The sequence below is a fragment of the Vipera berus genome (assembly GCF_964194415.1).
Source record: "Vipera berus genome assembly, chromosome: 1".
In the NCBI taxonomy this organism is placed as follows: Eukaryota; Metazoa; Chordata; class Lepidosauria; order Squamata; family Viperidae; genus Vipera; species Vipera berus.
The window spans coordinates 27,043,229-27,065,810 of NC_138202.1; the positions used below are offsets into that span (position 1 = coordinate 27,043,229).

Below are 22,582 nucleotides of genomic sequence, written 5' to 3' on the forward strand. Positions count from 1 at the left end.
TTTTAAAGGCAAACGTCATGAGTTTTCCTGTTAGGAATCATTGCAAAAAGGATTGAAAATCAAATTAAACAAAGCAGCAAGAGGCAGAAAAGGCAGATAAAATTAATGTGCTATTGAAGTCCTCAAGATCTGTGGTCTTCTGACCTCATCAAAATAAATGAATTTGTGTGATTTACTTGTAGATACAACTGATCAGTAGTAGTGTGGCAGCTAATAATTTAGCATCATATGGATTCCTCATCCCATTCCTTATCCCAGTAGTTCCTAAACATTCTCAGTTCACATCACCCTTAGTATTGGTGTAATATTTTCATAGCCCCCTTAAGCTAAAGAAATGTCTAATAGCCGTGTTTCTTTCAAACATTTAAAATATCTGCAAAATTTGACAACTTTACCCCTTTACATAAAATTGGAGCTCTGTTTTGCTGCCAGCTTGTCCAAGCAGCTTGGTAGGAATCTGCTCTAGTTTGTGCATACAAACCTGGATTGCTGTCAGAATGCAAGCTTGCACACACAAAGCAAGTTTGCTAAAGATGTCACATGGACAGAAACAATGATGTCAACCCCTCTAGGTAGACCAGATAAAGGACTCAACTCCACAGAAAAGCTACACCTATGTTTATTGAGGTTTGCTGTAGTTATAGAATCTTGCATTCTGATTGGCTGAACTTATCTGCCTGAGCCACCTCCAAATGTTACCTCATTGAGGTCTCAGTGCATTGGTCACTGCAAGAACTTCACGTCCTTATAACTTTACTTCTTTACTCCTGGGATTGTAGGCCATGAAGGAGGGAAGAAAAAGTAGTGCATTCTGAGGATCCTCTGTAGATCAGCCTGCTCCTCTGCCTTCATTTTTAGAGTCCATTACATCCGAGACACCCTTTCTTTCTCCTCAGACCCACCATTTCTCTTCCCTGCCCTCATCTCCCTATATTTTTCCTTTCCTTTCTCACTCCCAATTTTGCAGACTTGCTCTGTGTTGCATGTTCCTTTAAAAAAACAAGCCAAAACAAAAATGTTCCTTGCTTCACAACACAAGGTATTACTATAGAAAAGCCACCTCAGCCTAGCCATCAAAGGCCAACCAGGAGCTGGACAAGCTCTGATCCTGATCTATGTCTGTATATGTTGCCACCCCCTTTTCTAAGCATTTCTGCACAGCATAAAGCATTTTGTTTCCCTTTACAGCCTGCTCACTTGGCTATATTGAACAAGCCCATTTCTTTATATCACGTGCATGATTGAGCAGGCTTGTCATCAACAACTCAATTAGACAAGCTGCTTGGGGCTCTTGAGCTGCTTTGGCTCCAAACCGCATGGTCAAATACAGATCACCCACAAACTAGCCTGCAGGACCAAGACTTATGCTAGATCCAGTGATAATAGGCCCGGAGCTACTAATCTGTGGAGGGAGACCAGGGAGTTAATCCCTAGATGAGAGTTCATCTGAGCATCACTGAGTGAACGCAGCCTGCCACCCTGCTCTACACCTTAGCAGAGGGGAAGTCCTGGTAACTGGCAGAGGTTTTTCTCTCCATACTTCCTTTGAAATGGTGCACGTAGCTTGCTGACCCTTTGGTAACAGGCTGGGCAGGGAACTGTCTTTTCCACAATTAGTGAGATATCCCATCCCTGTTGATTTGATCTGCTTGCTGCCCACATGCAGCTAGCGGTAGGCAACGTCGGCTCTTTTATGACTCATGGACTTCAACTTTTGGCTACCCCTGAGCTGCTAGACCAGGGGTAGGCAACCTTGGCTCTTTTATGACTCATGGACTTCAACTCCCAGAATTCCTGAGCCAGCATAGCCAGCACAGCCGGCTCAGGAATTCTGGGAGTTGAGGTCCATGAGTCATAAAAGAGCCAAGGTTGCCTACTCCTGTGCTAGACCAAATGAGGGAGTGTAGAATGCCACCATCAGTCTTGCATACATAAAACATGAACTCTGAAGTCTGGACAAGTCAGAATCCAGCATGTTTAGGCAAGTAGAGTTAAGTTCACATAGGAATTTGACTGTGTGCTTCTCATTGCAGGCCTCCTCTCCCTCTCAAAATTGCCTAGGATCCCTCGGCCTACAGTATGAGAACTCCTAGGCTACAGCATTGTCATACAAGGAAAAATGATTATTTGTGTAGCGTATGCAGGTTTTGCATACATGTGTGGGTCAGTGAATTAAGGAGGCGTGGAGCTGGACAGCAACCGGTAGGAGATATAGGAACATAGCCAGCCCTACCAACAGGCTGAAAAATAGCTTTTATCCGTGGGCTGTTAGGCTTTTAAATGGGACATAATCTTATGCAGAATTGACTTGGGAGGCCGGTGTGTGGTGTAGTTGGTTCACATGGTGTGGTGGGATGGAGGGTTTGTTGTCACTGTGTGTTGGGGGTAGAAAGCAGGGGGGGGGAAGCTCAGCTAAAAATGTACACATGTTGTACTTTGACAATAAAGGTTTATTATTATTATTATTATTATTATTATTATTATTATTATTATTATTATTATTATTATTATATTTGTATTTCCTTGTGGCTAGTAACTACTATAAAAACAGGTTTCAAGCCCACTGTTATCCACACCTAATCAGAAAACCCAATGAATCTAGCTGCTGTTGTTTTGATTTTTTTTAGCATCATTGGTTTTCTTCCCTAAATTTTATTCCGGAAGGTAAAAAAAAATGAAAAAAAAAAAAGAACAGCCGCCCAACGTGGGGCTCGAACCCACGACCCTGGGATTAAGAGTCCCATGCTCTACCGACTGAGCTAGCCGGGCCCTGCAGTTCCGGCTTCTTGTGGTGAATATCATTCCTTTTCCTTTTCTTTTTTCTTTTCCTCAAGCGCGCGCATATAAAAACGTCTGCAGTGACTCGGCGATCCTTCGTGAGCGCGCCCCCGATACTTTGTGCGGTTGGCTCCACCTCCTCGGGTCCGTAGCCTACCGGAGGAAATCATTAGCCAAGACGCTTGGAGGCGGCGTCCAATGGATGTGCGCGTTGTTGAAGAGCGACTGAGACGCGCGAGTGGGTGATCATCTGAAGGGGCGGAAAAAAAAAAGAGAGAGAGAAAAGTCCGGGTAGGAGCCGAGAGGTGGTTTGTTTTGAGGCTTCCTCCGTCATGAGTTCCATCGGCACCGGGGTGAGTGAGCCGGCGAAAGGAGGGGTGAAGGAAGCGCTGAGCCTCGCCCCGGGCCAAGTTTTGTTCGAATTGGGGGGGGGGGCAGAAGGCGGGGGGGTTCGAAGGTGGGAGGAGAGAGGCGCTGGGAGGGGGAGGCAGCCAGGGGACAACGTAACTCAGGGGTAGGCAACCTCGGCTCTTTTATGACTCGTGGACTTCAACTCCCAGAATTCCTGAGTCAGCTATGCTGACTCAGGAATTCTGGGAGTTGAAGTCCACGAGTCATAAAAGAGCCGAGGTTGCCTACCCCTGACCTACCTGCTTTGCACATCCGGGGTCTGTGAGGGAGCCTCGCGCTTTCTATTACGTCACCAGCAGACGTCTGGAGCGCTGGGTTGCTAGTGGCGCTGCTGAGTCACAGAAGAAAATCGAAAGCGGAAGGCGAGTCTGACCGGAGGAAAGGAGGCAGGTCTTCCTGGAATAGAGTGGGCCTCGGCCTGGAAACTTTCCAGGGCGTTCCAAAACCCTTCCAAGTCCTGGCATCCACTGTCTTTCAGTGTACAAAGCCATCGAACTACGGCCGGGGGAACCTGGCTTGCTTCTTGACGGCCCTCTTTGGTTTGAGAGCTTCCCTGCCAGGTTGCTACCTAACGGGCGGTGTTAGCTGTGAATCTTGAAAGTGAAAACCCTAATCATGCATTCCCTACTTCAGGGGTAAGCAACCTTGGCTCTTTTATGACTCGTGGACTTCAACTCCCAGAATTCCTGAGCCAGCCATGGCTGGCTCAGGAATTCTGGGAGTTGAAGTCCATGAGTCATAAAAGAGCCAAGGTTGCCTGTTGTTGTTGTTAGTTGCGAAGTCGTGTCCGACCCATCGCGACCCTATGGACAATGTTCCTCCAGGCCCTCTACCATCTTCTGGAGTCCATCTAAGCTCACGCCTACTGCTTCAGTGACTCCATCCAGCCACCTCATTCTCTGTCGTCCCCTTCTTCTATTGCCCTCAATCTTTCCCAGCATTAGGCTCTTCTCCAGTGAGTCCTTCCTTCTCATTAGGTGGCCAAAGTATTTGAGTTTTAGCTTCAGGATCTGGCCTTCTAAAGAGCAGTCAGGGTTGATCTCCTCTAGGACTGACCGGTTTGATCGCCAAGGGACTCGCAGGAGTCTTCTCCACAAGGTTGCCTACCCCTGCCCTAGTTACTAGGTAGGGGAAAATTCACGAGCTGCCCATCTTGGCTAATTCGCTTGCATTCTTTCAAAGATCTACAGTGAAAAAAATATGTAGACATTATTTTACCTAAGGACTTTAGTCTGGTTTGCTATAAGTCACCAGCCAAGCGGCAGCTTTTGAAGACGGGATGGGTTGTATTTCCTAGAGTAGCACTCCCTTATCTGGGGAGGCACAAATTCTGACAGGTGCTAAATGAGAGGAGAGTAAGTCTGTTTGCTACCATTCAGCGGTTGAACAAATTCTGATAGCACCATCTATGAGTATGAGATTTTTTTCCCCAGAAAGCACGTTAACTGGCTTTGTATCATCATTTTGCAATTTTTCTGGGTTTGCAAGACACACTAAACTTTAAGTAATTTATTCATAATGGAATTTATGCCCATTTGTGTCTTTTGGTTTAGCTTTTTTTAAAATCCCATTTATATCCCGCCCTTCTCCAAAGACTCAGGGCGGCTTACAATCTAAGAAGCACAAATCAATGTGCTTAGCGTATTGCCTAATTGAAGGGAATTCAAGATGGTAGAGTTATGTTATTTGGCAAATTTGAAGTCTTTGCTAAAACATGGCACGTGACAGATGAAAATAGTGCAAACCATCAGATGCAAGGAGTTTCAAAGAACAAGAGTTGGAATGCTAACACCCTTTTGCTTAGTCCATGACCTCCTTGCCTCATACAGAATGGGAACTCCAAGTAGACAAATCTTACAATATTCTTACTGGCCAGACAAAATCCATCTTGGCAAAAACAGTGATTTATAATAAAAAGTTTGTAAATCATCACCAGCACTTTGAGTTGGCCTGGACGCCTAAAGGTAACCAGAACAATAACTTACCTAATGCTGCCATGATGCTGTTATGATGGAATTGTCCCATGAATAAATTTGCTAGCACATATTGAACCAGCTGAAACTTTTGTGTTGTCTCCAAATACTGTCGAATACCTTACACTAATCAGTCAAATAAAGGTAGTCCTTGACTTCCAACTGGTCAAGGTTATGACAGACCTGCCTGAACCAGATTTAAAGTTCCAGTGGTGATATAATCAAATGTTGGGAACTCAGCAACCAGGCTGAGTTTTACAACCATTTGTACCATCCTGTGATCATGTGGACAACATGTTTTACAAAGTTTTTGCCAAAATCTAGCATTTACTTCCAGTTTTTAGTGTTTTGTTTGCACCCATAGCACACAATTGGTATATTTAACAATGTTGTTCACTTAACAACCTTGCTGGCTGCTTTATGTCTGTTGCAGAACAGATTGTAAAATCAAGTTGATTATCTGACTAAACATTTATGACCCTCGTGACATGACTGATGGGCAGGTTCCAATATGGTCATAAGTAAAGGGCTAGCTGTCCTGATCAGAGTATAAATTACTATTAACAATTCTTGATCCAGGTAGCTCATAATAGATATTACAGCCAAAGCTGGACAGAAACCTTTTACCTGCTACTTAAGCAATAGGCACAAATCTAGGACGATCTTCAGATTGTGAACCAACCCTTTCAGGTAGAGTTCCACCCCATTCAGAATAACTTCTAGGGCCAAAGTTGCTGATTTTTTTACTGACAAAAGCCAACTCTTTTTGGAGGGCTTCAGTCAAAGAATACTTTGTCCCATTCAGCCCATTTTGCTGATGGAGCCAAAGAATTCATTTAATTCTATAAATCTTGGATGCATTTAATAATGGTGTAAAATGTGTAAAACGCAGCCACAATAATTTTCCTCAACCTGTATTCTCTATACACTCATCAAAATTTTCAATAGTCATACTGGCTGGAGAGTTTGGGGATAATGAGGGGTGTTGGTTGAAAGCTTAATGTGATGGGCCAGTCGCGATCTCCATTAAACAAATTTGCCAAGGCACAAGTGACCAAAAGCACTTTGTGGCCTTCTATGCAACAACCTTTAAGTGAACCTATTCATTTGAGTGGGCATTGTTTTTGTTAGAAATCCACAAAAATATTGTGTATTGCAGTCACCACAAAACCCTGCAGTGGGTCAGAAACATGATCCTGACGTGTTTATGTGACCAAGGAGGTGGTACGAATATTTACAATGGCTGGAGGAGCTTTATGGACTGCGAAGCACCTGTTCTATGATAGTGGTATCTTTTTAACATTGCAAAATGACTGGTTATTATCAGTTGAGAGCATATACGGTACAGGAACAGCTTCCAAAGCAGCCATTGCAAATCATTGTTTGAAAAGACGTGCTTCATGCTTTCTTACGAACTATAGGAACTGGGGCAGATTTGGACTTGTCTACCTCAAAATACAATATAATATGATTTTATGGAAATTAATATGAATCCAGTAGTACTCCCAATACCTGCTATTAAATTGGATTTCCATAATCTGTGAAATGATTCTAAGTATAAAGAGTTGCAGTTTGAAAAGTTAATACAAGTTATTGCTTTGCTTAGTTTACCAGCAGAGGTTGCTGTTCATTTATGTCAGTCAGTCATGTAAATCACTATAAGCAAACTTAGTTTCAGCAAAGCCAATATTTTCATTTTTCCTGATTGCAAGAACATAAAATATATGGGCACATTTGTTTTTGCTTTCTGTGTTGTTTGAACCAAGCTATGGTTATTTGTAAACCATGCTTTTAGGTAAAGGTAAAGGTTCCCCCGCACATGCGTGCTAGTTGTTTCTAACTCTAGGGGCCGGTGCTCATCTCCGTTTCAAAGCCGAAGAGCCAGCGCTTGTCCGAGGACATCTCCGTGGTCATGTACAGTCACTCATGCGCTCATGACCTCCTGGTTAGACTACTGCAATGCCCTCTACATGGGGCTGCCCTTGAGGACCACCTGAAGGCTTCAACTGGTGCAGAATTCAGCTGCGCGAGTTTTGATGGGAGCTTCCCGATACTCCCGTGTAACACCTCTTCTCCGTGAGCTACATTGGCTTCCGGTTGCCCTCCGGGTGAGATTCAAGGTGCTGGTAATGACCTATAAAGCCCTAAATGGCTTGGGTCCGGACTATCTAAGGGAACACCTGCTGCCGGCATCATCTTCCCATCGTCCTGTGCGCCCCCACAGGGAGGGCCTTCTCAGGGTACCGCCAGTTAATGAATGCCGGCGGGTTATTCCCAGGGGAAGGGCGTTCTCTGTGGGTGTGCCTGCCCTATGGAACCAACTACCCACAGAACTTAGGACTGCCCCCAACCTTCGCTCATTTCGCTGGGACCTGAAAACTTGGCTCTTCGATCTGTTTGGTCCAGACTGTGGGGTTGTTAATTTAACTGGGTTTTAGATTTACTCTTGGGGCTTGAATTTAATTTAATTGTTTTAATTGTTTTTAATTTTTTGTATTCATGGTTTTAACTGCCCTGTAAACCGCCCTGAGTCCTACGGGAATAGGGCGGTATACAAATCCAATAAAATAAATAAATAAATAAATAAATGTGGCCAGCGTGACTAGATGCCAAAGGCGCACGGAACACTGTTACCTTCCCACCGCAGTGGTCCCTATTTTTCTACTTGCATTTTTACGTGCTTTCGAACTGCTAGGTTGGCAGAAGCTGGGACGAGTAACAGGCGCTCACTCTGGCAGAGTAAATTGTAATTCAAAAATAATTAAGAAAACCAGAATTTAGCATGATGGACAAATCCAGCTATGGGTTGATTTTCAGAATAATTTGTTTTTATATAGAAGAGTGAATAAAAATAAAATTTATTAACAACAGTTAAGATTTGATAAGCAAGACAGTGTAAACCTGCCCAAGAATCATGCAAATTGTTGTTACTACATAGTAAAAAGTGAAAGATGATTAATATAAATGGCAATATCATACAGGTAGCCCTCAACTTGTGACTGTAATGGAGACTGCCCATTAGAATCGCAAATTGTAATGGTTGTTAAGCGAGATGACCGCATTATGGTTTTGCTTAACGACCCCCATCCCTGCTCACCCTGATATGACAAGTAGAGCACAGGGTACCTCAAAGTTCTCCCTGCCTCAGGTTTCCCAAGGTATCCTATGCTCCACTTGCTGCCCCTTAGGTTCCCTGTGTGCTTTGGTCCTGGTTCCCCTCACCACTGGGTCCCACTCCCAGTTACTGCTTGTGTACTTACTTTTAGAAGATCTTTAGAGCTTGTATGAGGGAAGAAGAGTAGGCCACTTTGTCTCTAGGCCACATGGAAGTGGGTACCATTTTTGGAACAGGCATAATTCATTGCAGCTGCTCCAAAAATGGTACCCTCTTCCAGGCTGGAGCCATGTGGCCTAGAGACAAAGCAGCCTACCCTTCTTCCCTATAACACAATCTCTCTTGCTAACGTGAGGTATTTTGGTAATTGGAACAACCCTTGAAGTTGGAATGGAATGATCATATTGAATTCTGCAGACATGCTTGTTTTCCAGATTTTCTGAGCCAAGGCTGTTATAGTTGTGGGTCTCAGTAATTCTACCCGCATGGTATCAACACCTGAGGCCTTATCTGGCAGTTGGCTCATAGTCCACACAACTTCTTCCTGAAGGATGGCTAGTTCTGTTTCTGCTTCCCTTTCCTCATCCTTGGGAGGCTGAGCCTCTTTGTTACTGGATGCAGTTGTTTGTATATTGTTGCCACCTTGATGGTCACCTATTCTTTCCCTTTCATGCTTTTGACGATGCTTTTACGAGCAGTAAAATCCTTTTTGACTTGCACAAGTGCATTCCTGGTGTGGCCCATCATGCAGTCCTCTTCTAGTTGCTTGTAAAGTTGGTCCCAGAATAATTTGTTGTCTTTTCTTAATGCTGTTTGGAAATCTGCATTCATTCTACTTGCTTCTTCCTGTTTGCAGCTTTTTTTCACTTGGCTATTCTGATGGTTTCATCTTAGAGCAGCTTGCACTTTTTCTCTGGCTTCTTGTATGGTGCGTTGCTTCAATGATACGTGATTGAATTTCTTGCTAAAGTTTGTCAGGCATCATCTGAGCAATGTCCGGCAGTTCAAACTTATTTTTTATCTCAGTACCACATATGGAAGGGATTTTGGTGATGTCACACTTCTTTTGACGTTGCATAATGTGACTCTGATCGTAGCTGCCAACAATTCATGATCTGAACAGTAATTGACACCTGGATGTGTTGACAGCAAGGAATGGACCATTGATGACTGCATAGGACATAGTCGATTTGATTATGGTGAAGTTTATTTGGTGAGATCCAAATGTATAAATAATGGTTGTGCTGTTTGAATCAGGTATTCATGATTCAAAATTGATTTTCATGGCAAAATTGAACCAAACAATCACTTGCATCATTCCTCACCCCAAACCCAAAGCTGCCAATGATGCCCGTTTCTGCTTGGCTGCCAATGACGTCTTTTGGGGACACTATTTTAGAATATTTTTGATGCTGGCATAGAAACCTCTACAGGTAGTTTTTAACTTACAACCATTCATTTAGTGACCATTCAAAGTTACAATGGCACTGAAAGAAGTGACTTATAGCCATTTTCACACTTAAAGACTGTTGCAGTATCCCCATGATCAGATGATCGAAATTCAGACATTTGGCAACTGGCATGTACAAGGGCAATTCGGAAATAAACCTCCATTTGTTTATCAATGATAGACACAGATATAGAACTTTTATTATCCACATTAGAAAACTACAACATTACATTACTTTTCAACACAATCATCATTCAAATTGAGGCACTTGCCATAATGTCTTACAAGGTTTGAAATTCCTCAGTTGTCGCTGAGCGCCAAATCTGGGCTATTGGGGGGGGAATCAAAAACATCCCAACGGAACTGCTTCAAAAGTTCTTGGGTGTGTCTAGCGGTGTGCAGGCGAGCATTATCGTGAACCAACACCACAATGGAAGTCGGCATGCCCTGACTTTTGTTATGGATGGCTCATCTGAGTTTTTGTAACATTTCACAGTAGACTTCTGAATTGATGGTCAAACCATGCTCCATGAACTTCACTAACAGTATTCCTTTGGCAACTTCACATTTGGTGGGATTTTCTATGGCACCACTTCCGGTGTGTTGTTGGTTCATGATAATGCTTGCCTGCACACTGCTAGACTCACCCAAGAACTTTTGAAGCAGTTCCGTTGGGATGTTTTTGATCACCCCTTTCCCCATAGCCCAGACTAATATTGAGGAATTTCAAACCTTGTAAGACGTTATGACAAGTGCCTCAATTTGAATGGTGATTATGTCAAAAAGTAATGTAATGTAGTTTTCTATGTGGATAATAAAAGTTCTGTATCTGCAAGTGTCTCATTGATAATCAAACAGGTTTATTTCCGAATTGCCCTCATATTTATGACAGTTGCAGTCTGCAAACAAAGTCAGTGGGGAAGCCAGATTCACTTAACGACTGTGTTACTAACTTGACAACTGCAGTGATTTACTTAGCTGTGACAAGAAAGGTCGTAAAATGGGGCAAAACTCACATAACTATTTTGCTTAGCAATAGAAATTTTGGTCTCAATTGTGGTCGACTACCTGTATTTCAAACTCTGTTGCATTAGTCACTGGGTCATAGACTTAGATAACTGTTATTTTGAGAGGCTTGGCACAAGATTAAGATGGTTATCCACTTACAACTGAGACAATGTACAAATATAAATATTTTTATCATTGTCTGACAGTGAAGGAGAGTGAGCGAAAGTGTATGTATAAACAAAATATTTAAGTATTAAAATAATGTTTCTGCCCCTTAAAAATTAGTATTCTGAATATGTGCTGAGCTATAATGATTACTAGAAAATTTAAATGAAATATAATTTGTAATACTTCAGAATGAATTTGATTCTTTTTTGGGATAGGAATAAATACAAAGAGAATACTTATGAACTGTTTTTGCTAATACTCTGTGGCTGAAATCTGCATTCTTCCTCCTGGAGAGTAAATGCTATTGAGCTTAAGTGACTGATTTTTGAGAAAATATGCTTAGAGTTGTATTTTTATTCTCATCTGGGGTTAATGAAGAATATTGTCTTCTGTGTTTACGTTTGTTTAGTAAGTACAGAATTCCTTTGCATTTTGAAATCTACTTGTTTTAATAGTGGGAAAACATTAAATATTGTATTTTATTTATTTTTTATTCTACCCATTTTCCCTATAAGGTGATTCTGAAGAATATTCAAGTATCCAAGGGATGCAATGAAAGGCTAATGAATACAATTCTACTATTTTTGCTTTATTTTTATTTTATTTTTTTTATTTTAATCCCACTTATATCCCGCCCTTCTCCGAAGACTCAGGGCGGCTTACAATTTAAACACAAACCAATGTGCTTAGCAATAGCCTTCATTCTATGTATATGCCTGCTTATTAGGGCTTTCGGGGGCCCCAAGCGGCATTATTACAAAGTCAGCTTATTGCCCCCAACAATCTGGGTCCTCAAATGATTTTTTTTTCTTACAGTATGATTTGTCAGCCTCTACATTTTCTCCAGATGGCAGAGTATTTCAAGTAGAGTATGCTATGAAAGCTGTCGAAAACAGCAGGTAAGATATGAATTTTTACATTATGCAATAATGTAGTCAGTTACTTTTGGGGATTCCACTAGTCCAAATAATTTAAATAACTTGTTATTTTTATTTGACTCTCTGAAATTCTCTGAAACAAGATACAAAAAATGAAATTATACTTGCAGCTAATTCACTGTAGAGAGGCCTATTGAGTTGGCTTGCCTGAGATGACTGATAGACCCTGGTTAAGATTCCAGGAGGAGCTTGGGGTTTCCCCCCAAGGACCTGTCATGCATTTCACAAGGCCTCCGCTGCAGTCTGGAATAGGCATGTGATGAGGACTACCTGATTGCAGTCAGTTTTTTTATTCAGTTTGTATGACCACCCATCTGAACAAGCGACTCTGAGAAGTGAACAATATTAAAATAAAAAAAAGATGGTATTGTGATAGACCATCAAGAGTTGTTTTAGGTCCTCTGTAGGTAGGCTATTGGTTTTTCTATTTTAGTTTTTCAAACTGAAATGGGAGACATATGGGCGCTCTGGAGTTTCACCTATAATTTTTAATACTATATTGCTTATAAAATTTATTTTTATATATCTGCTTGTTATATAGCTCTTTTTTATAGGATTAATCCCATGCGATACTGTACTTGTGGAAATAATTTAAAATTTTATTTGTCTAGAATTGATGAGAAGCAATTTTTATTACCTAACTAGCTGTGTATATTTTAAAACTAAATTCAGTAATTTATTTTTTAATTGAGACTGTTTTGCTTAAATAGTTATTAAATCAACTCACTATTTTAGATTTGACTTTTAAAATTAAATAAATTCCTTTAAGGTATTTTCTTTCTGTTAGGTTACTGAAATGTCCCCAGACATAACAGAATTAATGAATTTGTAGAGGCCATTTTGGCCATGCAGCCTAGCCTCTAAATCTGTGTAGCAATACAAATCCTATCAAACTAAATGCAATAAAGTATATTTGACTGATTATTATGCTTCATTTTCTCTTCAGTACAGCAATTGGGATACGATGTAAAGATGGTGTTGTTTTTGGAGTAGAAAAATTAGTTCTATCCAAACTGTATGAGGAAGGATCCAATAAACGTTTGTTTAATGTTGATCGACATGTGGGAATGGTGAGTTGGTATTTACTTATTATTTAGCATGTGGCTAAGTACCAGCGCCCAACTGATCTTGGCTGACCTTAAAAAACTAGGCATAGTTGATTAGGAACTTCATGGGAGATTTAACCTATAACCCTTTGTTTCCTTGTAGATTCAGAAATTAAAAACAAAATCCTACTTCTGTAAACTACTTCTGTACTAATGCCAAGAAAACAACATAGATATGTCAATGTAGGCACAAAAATATCAAGCTTGATTCACGGGATACTTGACTCAAGTTTTAATAGAAGCAACCCTATAATTAAACTGTGTCTTGGATAGTCAACTTGTAACTTTCAACTTACCAGGAAGCAATTGGGGCATCATCTTGTAGGGGCAGGAGTTCTGGTTTATCCAGTTCTCAAAATATGTGCCTGGCAATCACATTCCTGATATAAAAGATACTGTCAGAATGAGGTGTAGAGATTGGCATGTTGAGTTTCAGATTCCTGTTAGCTTAGGTTCTGAAATGTGCTTCTATATTTCAGGCAGTAGCAGGACTCCTCGCTGATGCCCGATCTTTGGCTGACATAGCAAGAGAAGAAGCTTCTAACTTTAGGTCCAACTACGGTTATAATATTCCATTAAAAGTAGGTTATTGTTTTATCATAGCTACTTTTTATCATAGCTAAGAAACACCTAAGCCACATTAAATTGTTGAAATTTAGAAATATTTAGTTAACCATATTTTATTATGAATTATCTTACCAGAATAGCAGCTGACTCTACAGTAACTGTAATCTACAGCCAGATTTATAATCCATAGCTTGAAGTTATCTGTTTTGAAATTAATTACAGTTAATTAAATTAGTTTGTTATTCTAGATAGCATGAAAAGCTGAACAAGGGCAAATGAAACCTTCTAAACCTACCCATCTTCATGACAGAGAGGGTAGGGCTGAGTGGGCGACCTTGTGGCTCACCACTTTTCTTTCGGAAATATAGGTTGAATTTACCTCATTTTATTTTAAATGGAAATATTACTTCCAGCGCTCTAAAATTATTTTCCTTTCTCCCTATAGCATCTTGCAGATAGAGTTGCTATGTATGTACATGCCTATACTCTATATAGTGCTGTAAGACCTTTTGGCTGCAGGTATCAACTTTTCTTACATTATTGTTCAGTGTACCCTGGCATTAAAAATTTCAGAGCAAGTAATAAATCACAATCTAGTTCTCTTTAGCCCCTGAATACTGATAGAATAAAGCCATTCCTGTAGATCTTGATTATTACAAACCTGAGAGAATTTTCAGAATTGGGAATGCACTGCAAATAACATTTTTTGGTTTGTTTTTGGACTCCTGGCAATTGCTTGGATTAATTCCTGTAGTTTTCTTCGCAAGGTTTTTTTTTTAAGAAATGGTTTGTCATTACCTCGTTCCTAGGACTGAGAGATAGTGACTGGTTCAAGGTTATCCAACTGGTTTGTGTCTAACCTGAGTCTAGAACTCAGTCTTCTGATTTCTAGCTTGATGCCTTAACCATTATACCAAACTGAATATATGGGGTCTCCCTATATATTCTAAATAACTATAGCAGTAACAAGTATATTTATAAATTCTTGGGCAATCAGATTAAGTAGAAAGAAAAGATACAAACCATTCAAAATAGCAGCAAAGGAGGACACAGGGAGATAAATTGGTTAACACATACAGTCATGGCCGAAATTCTTGGCACCCTAGAAATTTTTCCAGAAAATCAAGTATTTCTCTCAGAAAAGTATTGCAGGAACACATGTTTTGCTATACACAGGTTTATTCCCTTTGTGTGTATTGGAACACAACAAAAAAGGGAGGAAAAAAGCAAATTGGACATAATGTCAAACAAATCTCCAAAAATGGGCCGGACAAAATTATTGGCACCCTTAACTTAATATTTGGTTGCACACCCTTTGGAAAAAATAACTGAAATCAGTCGCTTCCTATAACCATCAATAAGCTTCTTACACCTCTCATCCGGAATTTTGGACCACTCTTCCTTTGCAAACTGCTCCAGGTCTCTCTTATTGGAAGGGCGCCTTTTCCCAACAGCAATTTTAAGATTTCTCCACAGGTGTTCAATGGGATTCAGATCTGGACTCATTGCTGGCCACTTCAGAACTCTCCAGCGCTTTCTTGCCATCCATTTCTGGGTGCTTTGTGACGTATGTTTGGGGTCATTGTCCTGCTGGAAGACCCAAGATCTCGGATGCAAACCCAGCTTTCTGACACTGGGCTCTACAGTGCAACCCAAAATCCTTTGGTAATTCTCAGATTTCATGATGCCTTGCACACATTCAAGGCACCCAGTGCCAGAGGCAGCAAAACAACCCCAAAACATCATTGAACCTCCACCATATTTCACTGTAGGTACTGTGTTCTTTTCTTTGTAGGCCTCATTTCATTTTCAGTAAACAGTAGAATGATGTACTTTACCAAAAAGCTCTTATCTTGGTCTCATCTGTCCACAAGACGTTTTCCCAGAAGGATTTTGGCTTACTCAAGTACATTTTGGCAAACTGTAATCTTGCTTTTTTATGTCTCTGTGTCAGCAGTGTGGTCCTCCTGGGTCTCCTGCCATAGCGTTTCATTTCATTTAAATGTCGATGGGTTAGTTCGCGCTGACATTGATGCTCCCTGAGCCTGCAGGACAGCTTGCATTCCTTTGGAACTTGTTTGGGGCTGCTTATCCACCATCCGGACTATCCCGCGTTGCAACCTTTCATCAATTTTTCTCTACCGTCCACGACCAGGGAGATTAGCTACAGTGTCATGGGTTGCAAACTTCTTGATAATGTTGCGCACTGTGGACAAAGGCAAATCTAGATCTCTGGAGATGGACTTGTAACCTTGAGATTGTTGATATTTGTCCACAATTTTGGTTCTCAAGTCCTCAGACAGTTCTATTCTCTTTCTGTTGTCCATGCTTAGTGTGGCACACACAGACACACAATGCAAAGACTAAGTGAACTTCTCTCCTTTTTATCTGCTTTCAGGTGTGATTTTTATATTGCCCACACCCGTTACTTGCCCCAGGTGGGTTTAAAGGAGCATCACATGCTTGAAACAATCTTATTTGTCCACAATTTTGAAAGGGGGCCAATAATTTTGTCCAGCCCATTTTTGGAGTTTTGTTTGACATTATGTCCAATTTGCTTTTTTTCCTCCCTTTTTTGTTGTGTTCCAATACACACAAAGGGAATAAACCTGTGTATAGCAAAACATGTGTTCCTGCAATACGTTTCTGTGAGAAATACTTGATTTTCTGGAAAAATTTCTGGGGTGCCAACAATTTCGGCCATGACTGTATATTGTAACAAAATTTGCTCAAACAAGGTTTATTGAATAAATCACAATTTACTTGATTCACAAATCCTAGACCAAAGCACAAGTAAATTTCATAGCTAAATAGGCGAACCTTGTTGAAGTACAGAATAACGGAGCATTTCCAAATGCTCCATTCTGTCTATATCATTATGGTTTGCCTTTTCCAGGGATTTTTCTTGGTTCTCAACAGCATCATTTTAGCCATTGTCTATCCTTCAGGATGAAGGCCTCTTCTGCATGTTTCTCACATTCTCAACATACTCATTTATTGACAGAGCTTACAGGTCCACCTATCTCATAAAACGATCCCAGGTGACTCGCAACAATCAATAAAAGCAGATTAAAAACACTACCTTTCTCCCTAGGCAAAATGTTAAGCAGTTCATATTCATGTTGTGTTAAAAAGGGCATATTTAAAGCAGAAAAACTCTGAATGAATATAGATTATTGTCAAGTAGTAATATACCAAATTGTACATATGGTCGTTGTATTATTCTGCCATTATCCAGTTCAGGAGTGTGAATAAATTGTCTTTTTTTATTTGTAAGGATAATATAAGGGATTGATTTATCACTATGAATAACTTAAGTACTTACTCTTAGGAGTATAGCAATTGTACCAATTCCTTCAGTGAAACAATTATGAATGACTTTGCTTTCTATATTTTATTGAAGAATTCTCCCTAATAGTTTCTAATAAGAAACCTTGATTTTCCAGCTTCATGTTAGGTTCCTATGATGATGATGATGGTGCTCAGCTCTACATGATAGATCCATCAGGAGTTTCATATGTAAGTATTTTGAACTACATCTGTTTAAGTGAAAACCAAGAATATTATCTATTATCCATAGCGAGTATGTAGCTAAATCTATTTAACAGTAAACACAATTTTCGGAAGTATGTAATAACTGTAAAGGTAAAGGTTCCCCCGCACATGCGTGCTAGTCGTTTCCAACTCTAGGGGCCGGTGCTCATCTCCGTTTCAAAGCCGAAGAGCTAGCGCTTGTCCGAGGACATCTCCATGGTCATGTAGCCGGCATGACTAGACGCCAAAGGCGGACAGAAAACTGTTACCTTCCCACCGTAGTGGTCCCTATTTTTCTACTTGCATTTTTACGTGCTTTCGAACTGCTAGGTTGGCAGAAGCTGGGACGAGTAACAGGCGCTCACTCTGCTACGCAGCACTCGGGATTCGACCTGCCAAACTGCCGACCTTCTGATTGACAAGCTCAGCGTCCTAACCCACTGAGCCGCCGCGTCCCTTGTAATAACTGTAGAGTATCTAAAATCATAAGCTGGTAATTGAAATTCCATCTGTTTTTGTGGGAAAATTAAGGTTTGCTCTGACAGGCACTATTATATAGCAAAAGTGCAAAGTTATCTATTCTGATAAAGATTTAAATCCACTTGCCAGTAGTAACCTTAATTCTGAATATCCTGTAAGTGATTTATCCACAATTCCTACTTACTGCTTTTACTTTATAATAAATGGGCAGAAATAACACTATTTGTTTTTTGCCCAATATGCTGTAAGTTATTTATGAAAAAGAAGCAAAAAAAAATCTGCAGTTTCTTCCTCTGTCTCTTGCCTCAAATGTTTGTGTTCAATAGTAGTGATGCTACTGTTGCATTGTTGTCATCCTCTGAATTGCTGTATTGTAAAAGGCAGCTTCTAAATTAAAGATCAGCAAACGGATAGATTCTTATTAGATAAATTATCAATTTGGAGATGATATAAAAATATTGACTGTTTTGAGAAACCACATGTGTGTATGTTTATCTATGAAATATATGTGTCTGCCATTTTGAAACAATACTCTGTGTTTTTTACAGGGATTTTCTTAAATATGGTCTTTATTTTTTTTGCTTTTTGCAGGGTTACTGGGGATGTGCTATTGGTAAAGCAAGACAGGCTGCAAAGACAGAGATTGAAAAGCTCCAGGTAAGACTATATTGTAGCACATTACATACTAAAAGCAGTTCTTGTTCTTCTGTACAAATGTCTGATATTAATTGGAAATCTATATGGAAATGCTTCTGATTTTCCAGAGTTCTTCGGTCCTTTTGACAAGGCAAAAGCAATAAAACATTGACTTGCAATGACATAGTTACTGTCAGTTCAAGCTAGACTCCATCTAAGTATTGCTATCCTTGTAGCATGTTAATCTAAATCATTGAATGAATCTACATTTGCACCCTTTGTCTTATTTCAATCTTATGGGAGAAAAATCTCACTAAAAAAGTTGTCCTTAATCATTGCAAAATTAAACGAAAACAAGTAAATACCGTGTTTCCCCGAAAGTTAGACGCAGCCCAATAGTAAGTCCTAGCTTGTTTTGGGGGGTTGGGCCTAATATAAGCCCTACTCCAAAACTAAGCCCTAGTTTGGGAGCGAGGCGCACCCTTAAAAATCAAGCTAGGGTTGAGGGGGTGTGGGGGGTAAAGCAGCTCCACGCATCCCACACCCGCTTACCATAGCCAGGCCTCCCACACCCCGACACCTGTCGTGCCACTGCTTGACTACTTCTGTGGCCGCTTGCCGCCACTTGTGGCTGGACGCCATGTGGTGCATTGTGCCGTTGCTGCTCCTCCCGGCATGATGCTCATGGTGCTTCAGGCCGCTTCTCTTGCTCGTGCATTTTGGGCCGCTTTTGCTACTTGCGCAGCACTTTGGGCTGCTTCTGCTGCTTGCAGAGCACTTCAGGCTGCTTCTGTGGCTCGCGGCAGAAGGCCACGTGGTGCTTTGGGCTCTTTCTGCTGCGGAAACGGCCCAAAGAGCCATGCAGCGTCCTGCTGCAAGCAGCAGACACGGCGCAAAGCATCAGGCGGCTTCCTGGGAGGAGCGGCAATGGCGCAATGCACCACATGGCATCTGGCCGCAAGTGGCGGCAGGCGGCCACAGAAGTCAAGCAATGGCGCGACAGGCGTCGGGGTGTAGGAGGCCTGGCTGTGGTGTTCCTAAGACCTAAGGTAAGACATTCTCTGAAATTAAGACCTAGTGCCTCTTTTGGAGGTAAAAAAACCATAAGACCTGGTCTTAATTTCGGAGAAACACGGTATGGAATTTAGTGCCCTGCAAACGTCTTCCTGGTTTTCTTCCCTATAGTTTGAATTCATTTCCAACCACTTTTCATTTAGAGATAGTGAAAGCTGCTGTTTCTAAATTGAAATTGCTATTCTTTATTTATACTCAAAAGAAACCAGGATCACATTGTAGAATTGTTAGAAGCACATGTATACATTTTTATAGTCTGACTTAATTATTTCCTGTTCAGCCTGAGTCTACCTTAGACTAAAATAAATGAAAAAGTAGATTCTTGCCACTTCCCATTTAATGCATGTCATGAAAAACAGAAAACTGACAGCAGAAAAAGACCTAGTGGTCCGTCAAGTTTGCTCTTTAAGGTTGTTTTATTATTTTTGTTATTTTTTGTTGGATGGTGGACATGTGTTTATCCCCAAGCATGTATAAACTCAGTTACTGATGACTGAGCTGCTACCTCCGTTGGAAGTTGGTGTCAAACCTCCACTACTTTCTGTGAAGTAATACTTTTTAACATTGTTTGAACTTCCCTTCTGTCAGTTTGAGGTTATGCCCAGGTGTGTCTTGGGGCTAAAGCAGCAATTGGGAATACTGGGATTGTTGTTGCTAAGCAATGTGGTCATATGTAGTCGTACTTTATGACCGTATCACTTAACAATAGCAATCCTGGTCCTATTTGCAGTTGTAACCCAAGGACTACCTGTAATAAGATAGATGAGCTATATCCTCCCAATATTTGTTTCCAAATCTTCTCTGGAGCTTCCCAGTTTGGTTCTCCAATCCCATCCAGACACGGTAGAATTCTATTTTACATGTAGACATATCAAAACGTACATTTTTAAAAATATGTTTTATCTCAGGAAGTTAATACTATCCCAGGTATTGTTGGATGAACCAAAAAAACAGCTCTAGTAGCACCACATCACATTTATCTGATTGTTTTGATAAAATTAGTACAAGATGGAATATAACCTTCATGAGCACTATTTAATGTGATTCTTATACCAAAAACACTATGCAGTAATCACACACACATATATACACATATACATACACACACATAAATATATTTTGAGGCTATTTATAATTGCACTATTGCTTTTCTGTTTTAACAATTAGTAAAATGCTAATAATACATCCACAGATGAAAGAAATGACGTGCCGTGAAGCTGTTAAAGAAGTTGCAAAAATGTAAGTTTTTTTTTTAAAAGTGACGTATTTTTCATGCCAGCTTTTAGGTTGAAACAAAAATCATAGGTAGTCCGTGACTTATGTAATGGAGTCTGCCGTCATGGTTGTTAGAAATGATTGTCATTAAGAGTCAATCGTGATAGACTTGATTTTACAACTTTTTTGATGCAGTTAAGTGAATGCCAGTCATTAAGCAAACCAATGATTCACTAACTGTGGTTTTGCTGAAAACCAAAGTAAATGCTGAGTTTTGGCAGAACTGTCATAAAACTCAGTCACATGACCATAGGACTCTGCAAATGGCTGTAAATGTGGCCCAGGCAGCAAGCATCCAAAGTTTAGTCATGTGACTGTGTGGGAAGACTTGTCATAACTTTGAATCCAGACTTAACTAGCTCCTAGTAGGTCCATCGTACTTTTGAACAGTTGGAATTCAAGCACTACCTGTACTTTTTTCTTGGTCTGATTCCCAAAGAAAATGAGATTATTTTTTCTTTTGACAATGGGGCAGGACATCCTACAGTTTAAATAAATTAGACACAGCGTTTAGATCAGGTAAGAGGCTCTTAGACATCAAATTGGATTGGGCCAAAAAATTCATGTCCACAACTTTTTATTCTTGATTTATATGAAAAATATATGATTTTTACATTATTTAAAATCCAAGAATATGCTGTGCTTAAATATAGGTAAAACATTTTAATACATATCATTCTTCTTGAAGTGATAATTATATTTTCAATTTTTTTCCTTCTAGAATCTACATAGTCCATGATGAAGTAAAAGATAAAGCCTTTGAACTTGAACTAAGTTGGGTTGGAGAAGGTAATGTATCACTTTAAAAAAATATTTTCTTAAATAATATGAAGGAAAATCTTGCTCTAAGCTTAATAGTAATATAATCTTTATGATAGATCATTGCTTGAGGTATATAACTGACACAATGTTTAAAAAAAGTTGAATTTTGTTCTCCAATTATATGCTGTTCTAATTTTTTTAAATTCACAGCAACTAAAGGAAAACATGAAACTGTGCCCAAAGATGTTAAAGAAGAAGCAGAGAAATATGCTAAGGTAACTTTGGGAATTTCAGGGCAAATGAAAATGGCTTTTAAATTAATACAATTCTAGACATTTTTCCACAATTGTCAAGATATTTTCAAATAATTCAGGAATCAAAATTATGCAGTTAATAATGAAGATTTAAATATATACTGCTCAGATCCCTAGAGTCACAGTAATTTATAATAATCAGAATCCAGAATACTTTTCCATCTTAAACAAACATTAAGTAACATCAGAATATAATGTGTTTATATTCAAACAATATCAGCTTGGCAACTTTATGAAACATGGTAAAGATGATGCTAAGTGTCTCCTGGGGAAGATATACCAAAGTATTAGTGCTATCACTGGGAAGTATTTTTATTCAATATTATTTCACTCTTATGGGAGAAAGAATATTTCTGAAGTAATGTTTACTATATTAGACAATAATAATGCCAGAAAAAAAAATGTAAAGTGAAAGGCTGCTCTTGAATTTGCATCTACTCCATTAATCCAATGTGTCCACATCAAATAATTAATTTGCATTTCACTATCTGAAAATCTGAATGCTTTTCTATCATTTATTGGGTTTTTTTAACAATGTAGATTAATTGAGGTCTGATTTTATTTTCTTAATAGGAATCTTTGAAAGAAGAGGATGAATCAGATGATGAAAACATGTAACATTTTTACTTGAATTCATTTTGTAATGTGTACCACAGGCCTGCTTATGTATTTGCCATTATTTTAATGACCAACTTGCACTAAACCATTTTCCAATTACTGTTTAGAGTTTTTGAGTGATTGCTTCAAAAATTTATTAAAGGAAAACTAGAAGTGATGACAAGATTTTATCCCTACACATGCACATCTAGTGTTTCAAAGCATTGCAAATTCTGTTTACAAAGATATTTGATATATTTGATTAGAATCCATGGAAACATGCAGCTTGCTAGGCATCTAATTTGCTCACAAATTAGATGCATTCATCTAATTTGCTCACAAATTAGATGCATTCATCTAATTTGCTCACAAATTAGATGCATTGCACTTGCAAAG

At 39.7% G+C, this 22,582-nt stretch overlaps 1 protein-coding gene across 1 annotated transcript; it reads left to right on the forward strand.

Annotated features, from left to right (window-relative positions):
• Positions 1 to 2,539: 2,539 nt before the first annotated feature.
• PSMA3 (proteasome 20S subunit alpha 3) lies at positions 2,540 to 22,307 on the forward strand. Its single transcript, XM_081314091.1, has 11 exons — positions 2,540 to 3,131; positions 11,720 to 11,802; positions 12,788 to 12,911; positions 13,427 to 13,528; positions 13,960 to 14,033; positions 16,961 to 17,033; positions 18,120 to 18,185; positions 20,431 to 20,477; positions 21,235 to 21,302; positions 21,486 to 21,550; positions 22,163 to 22,307. Exons 1-11 carry the CDS (start codon positions 3,111 to 3,113, stop codon positions 22,205 to 22,207), a joined length of 768 nt encoding a protein of 255 aa, XP_081170217.1. The 5' UTR covers positions 2,540 to 3,110; the 3' UTR covers positions 22,208 to 22,307.
• Positions 22,308 to 22,582: the final 275 nt, after the last annotated feature.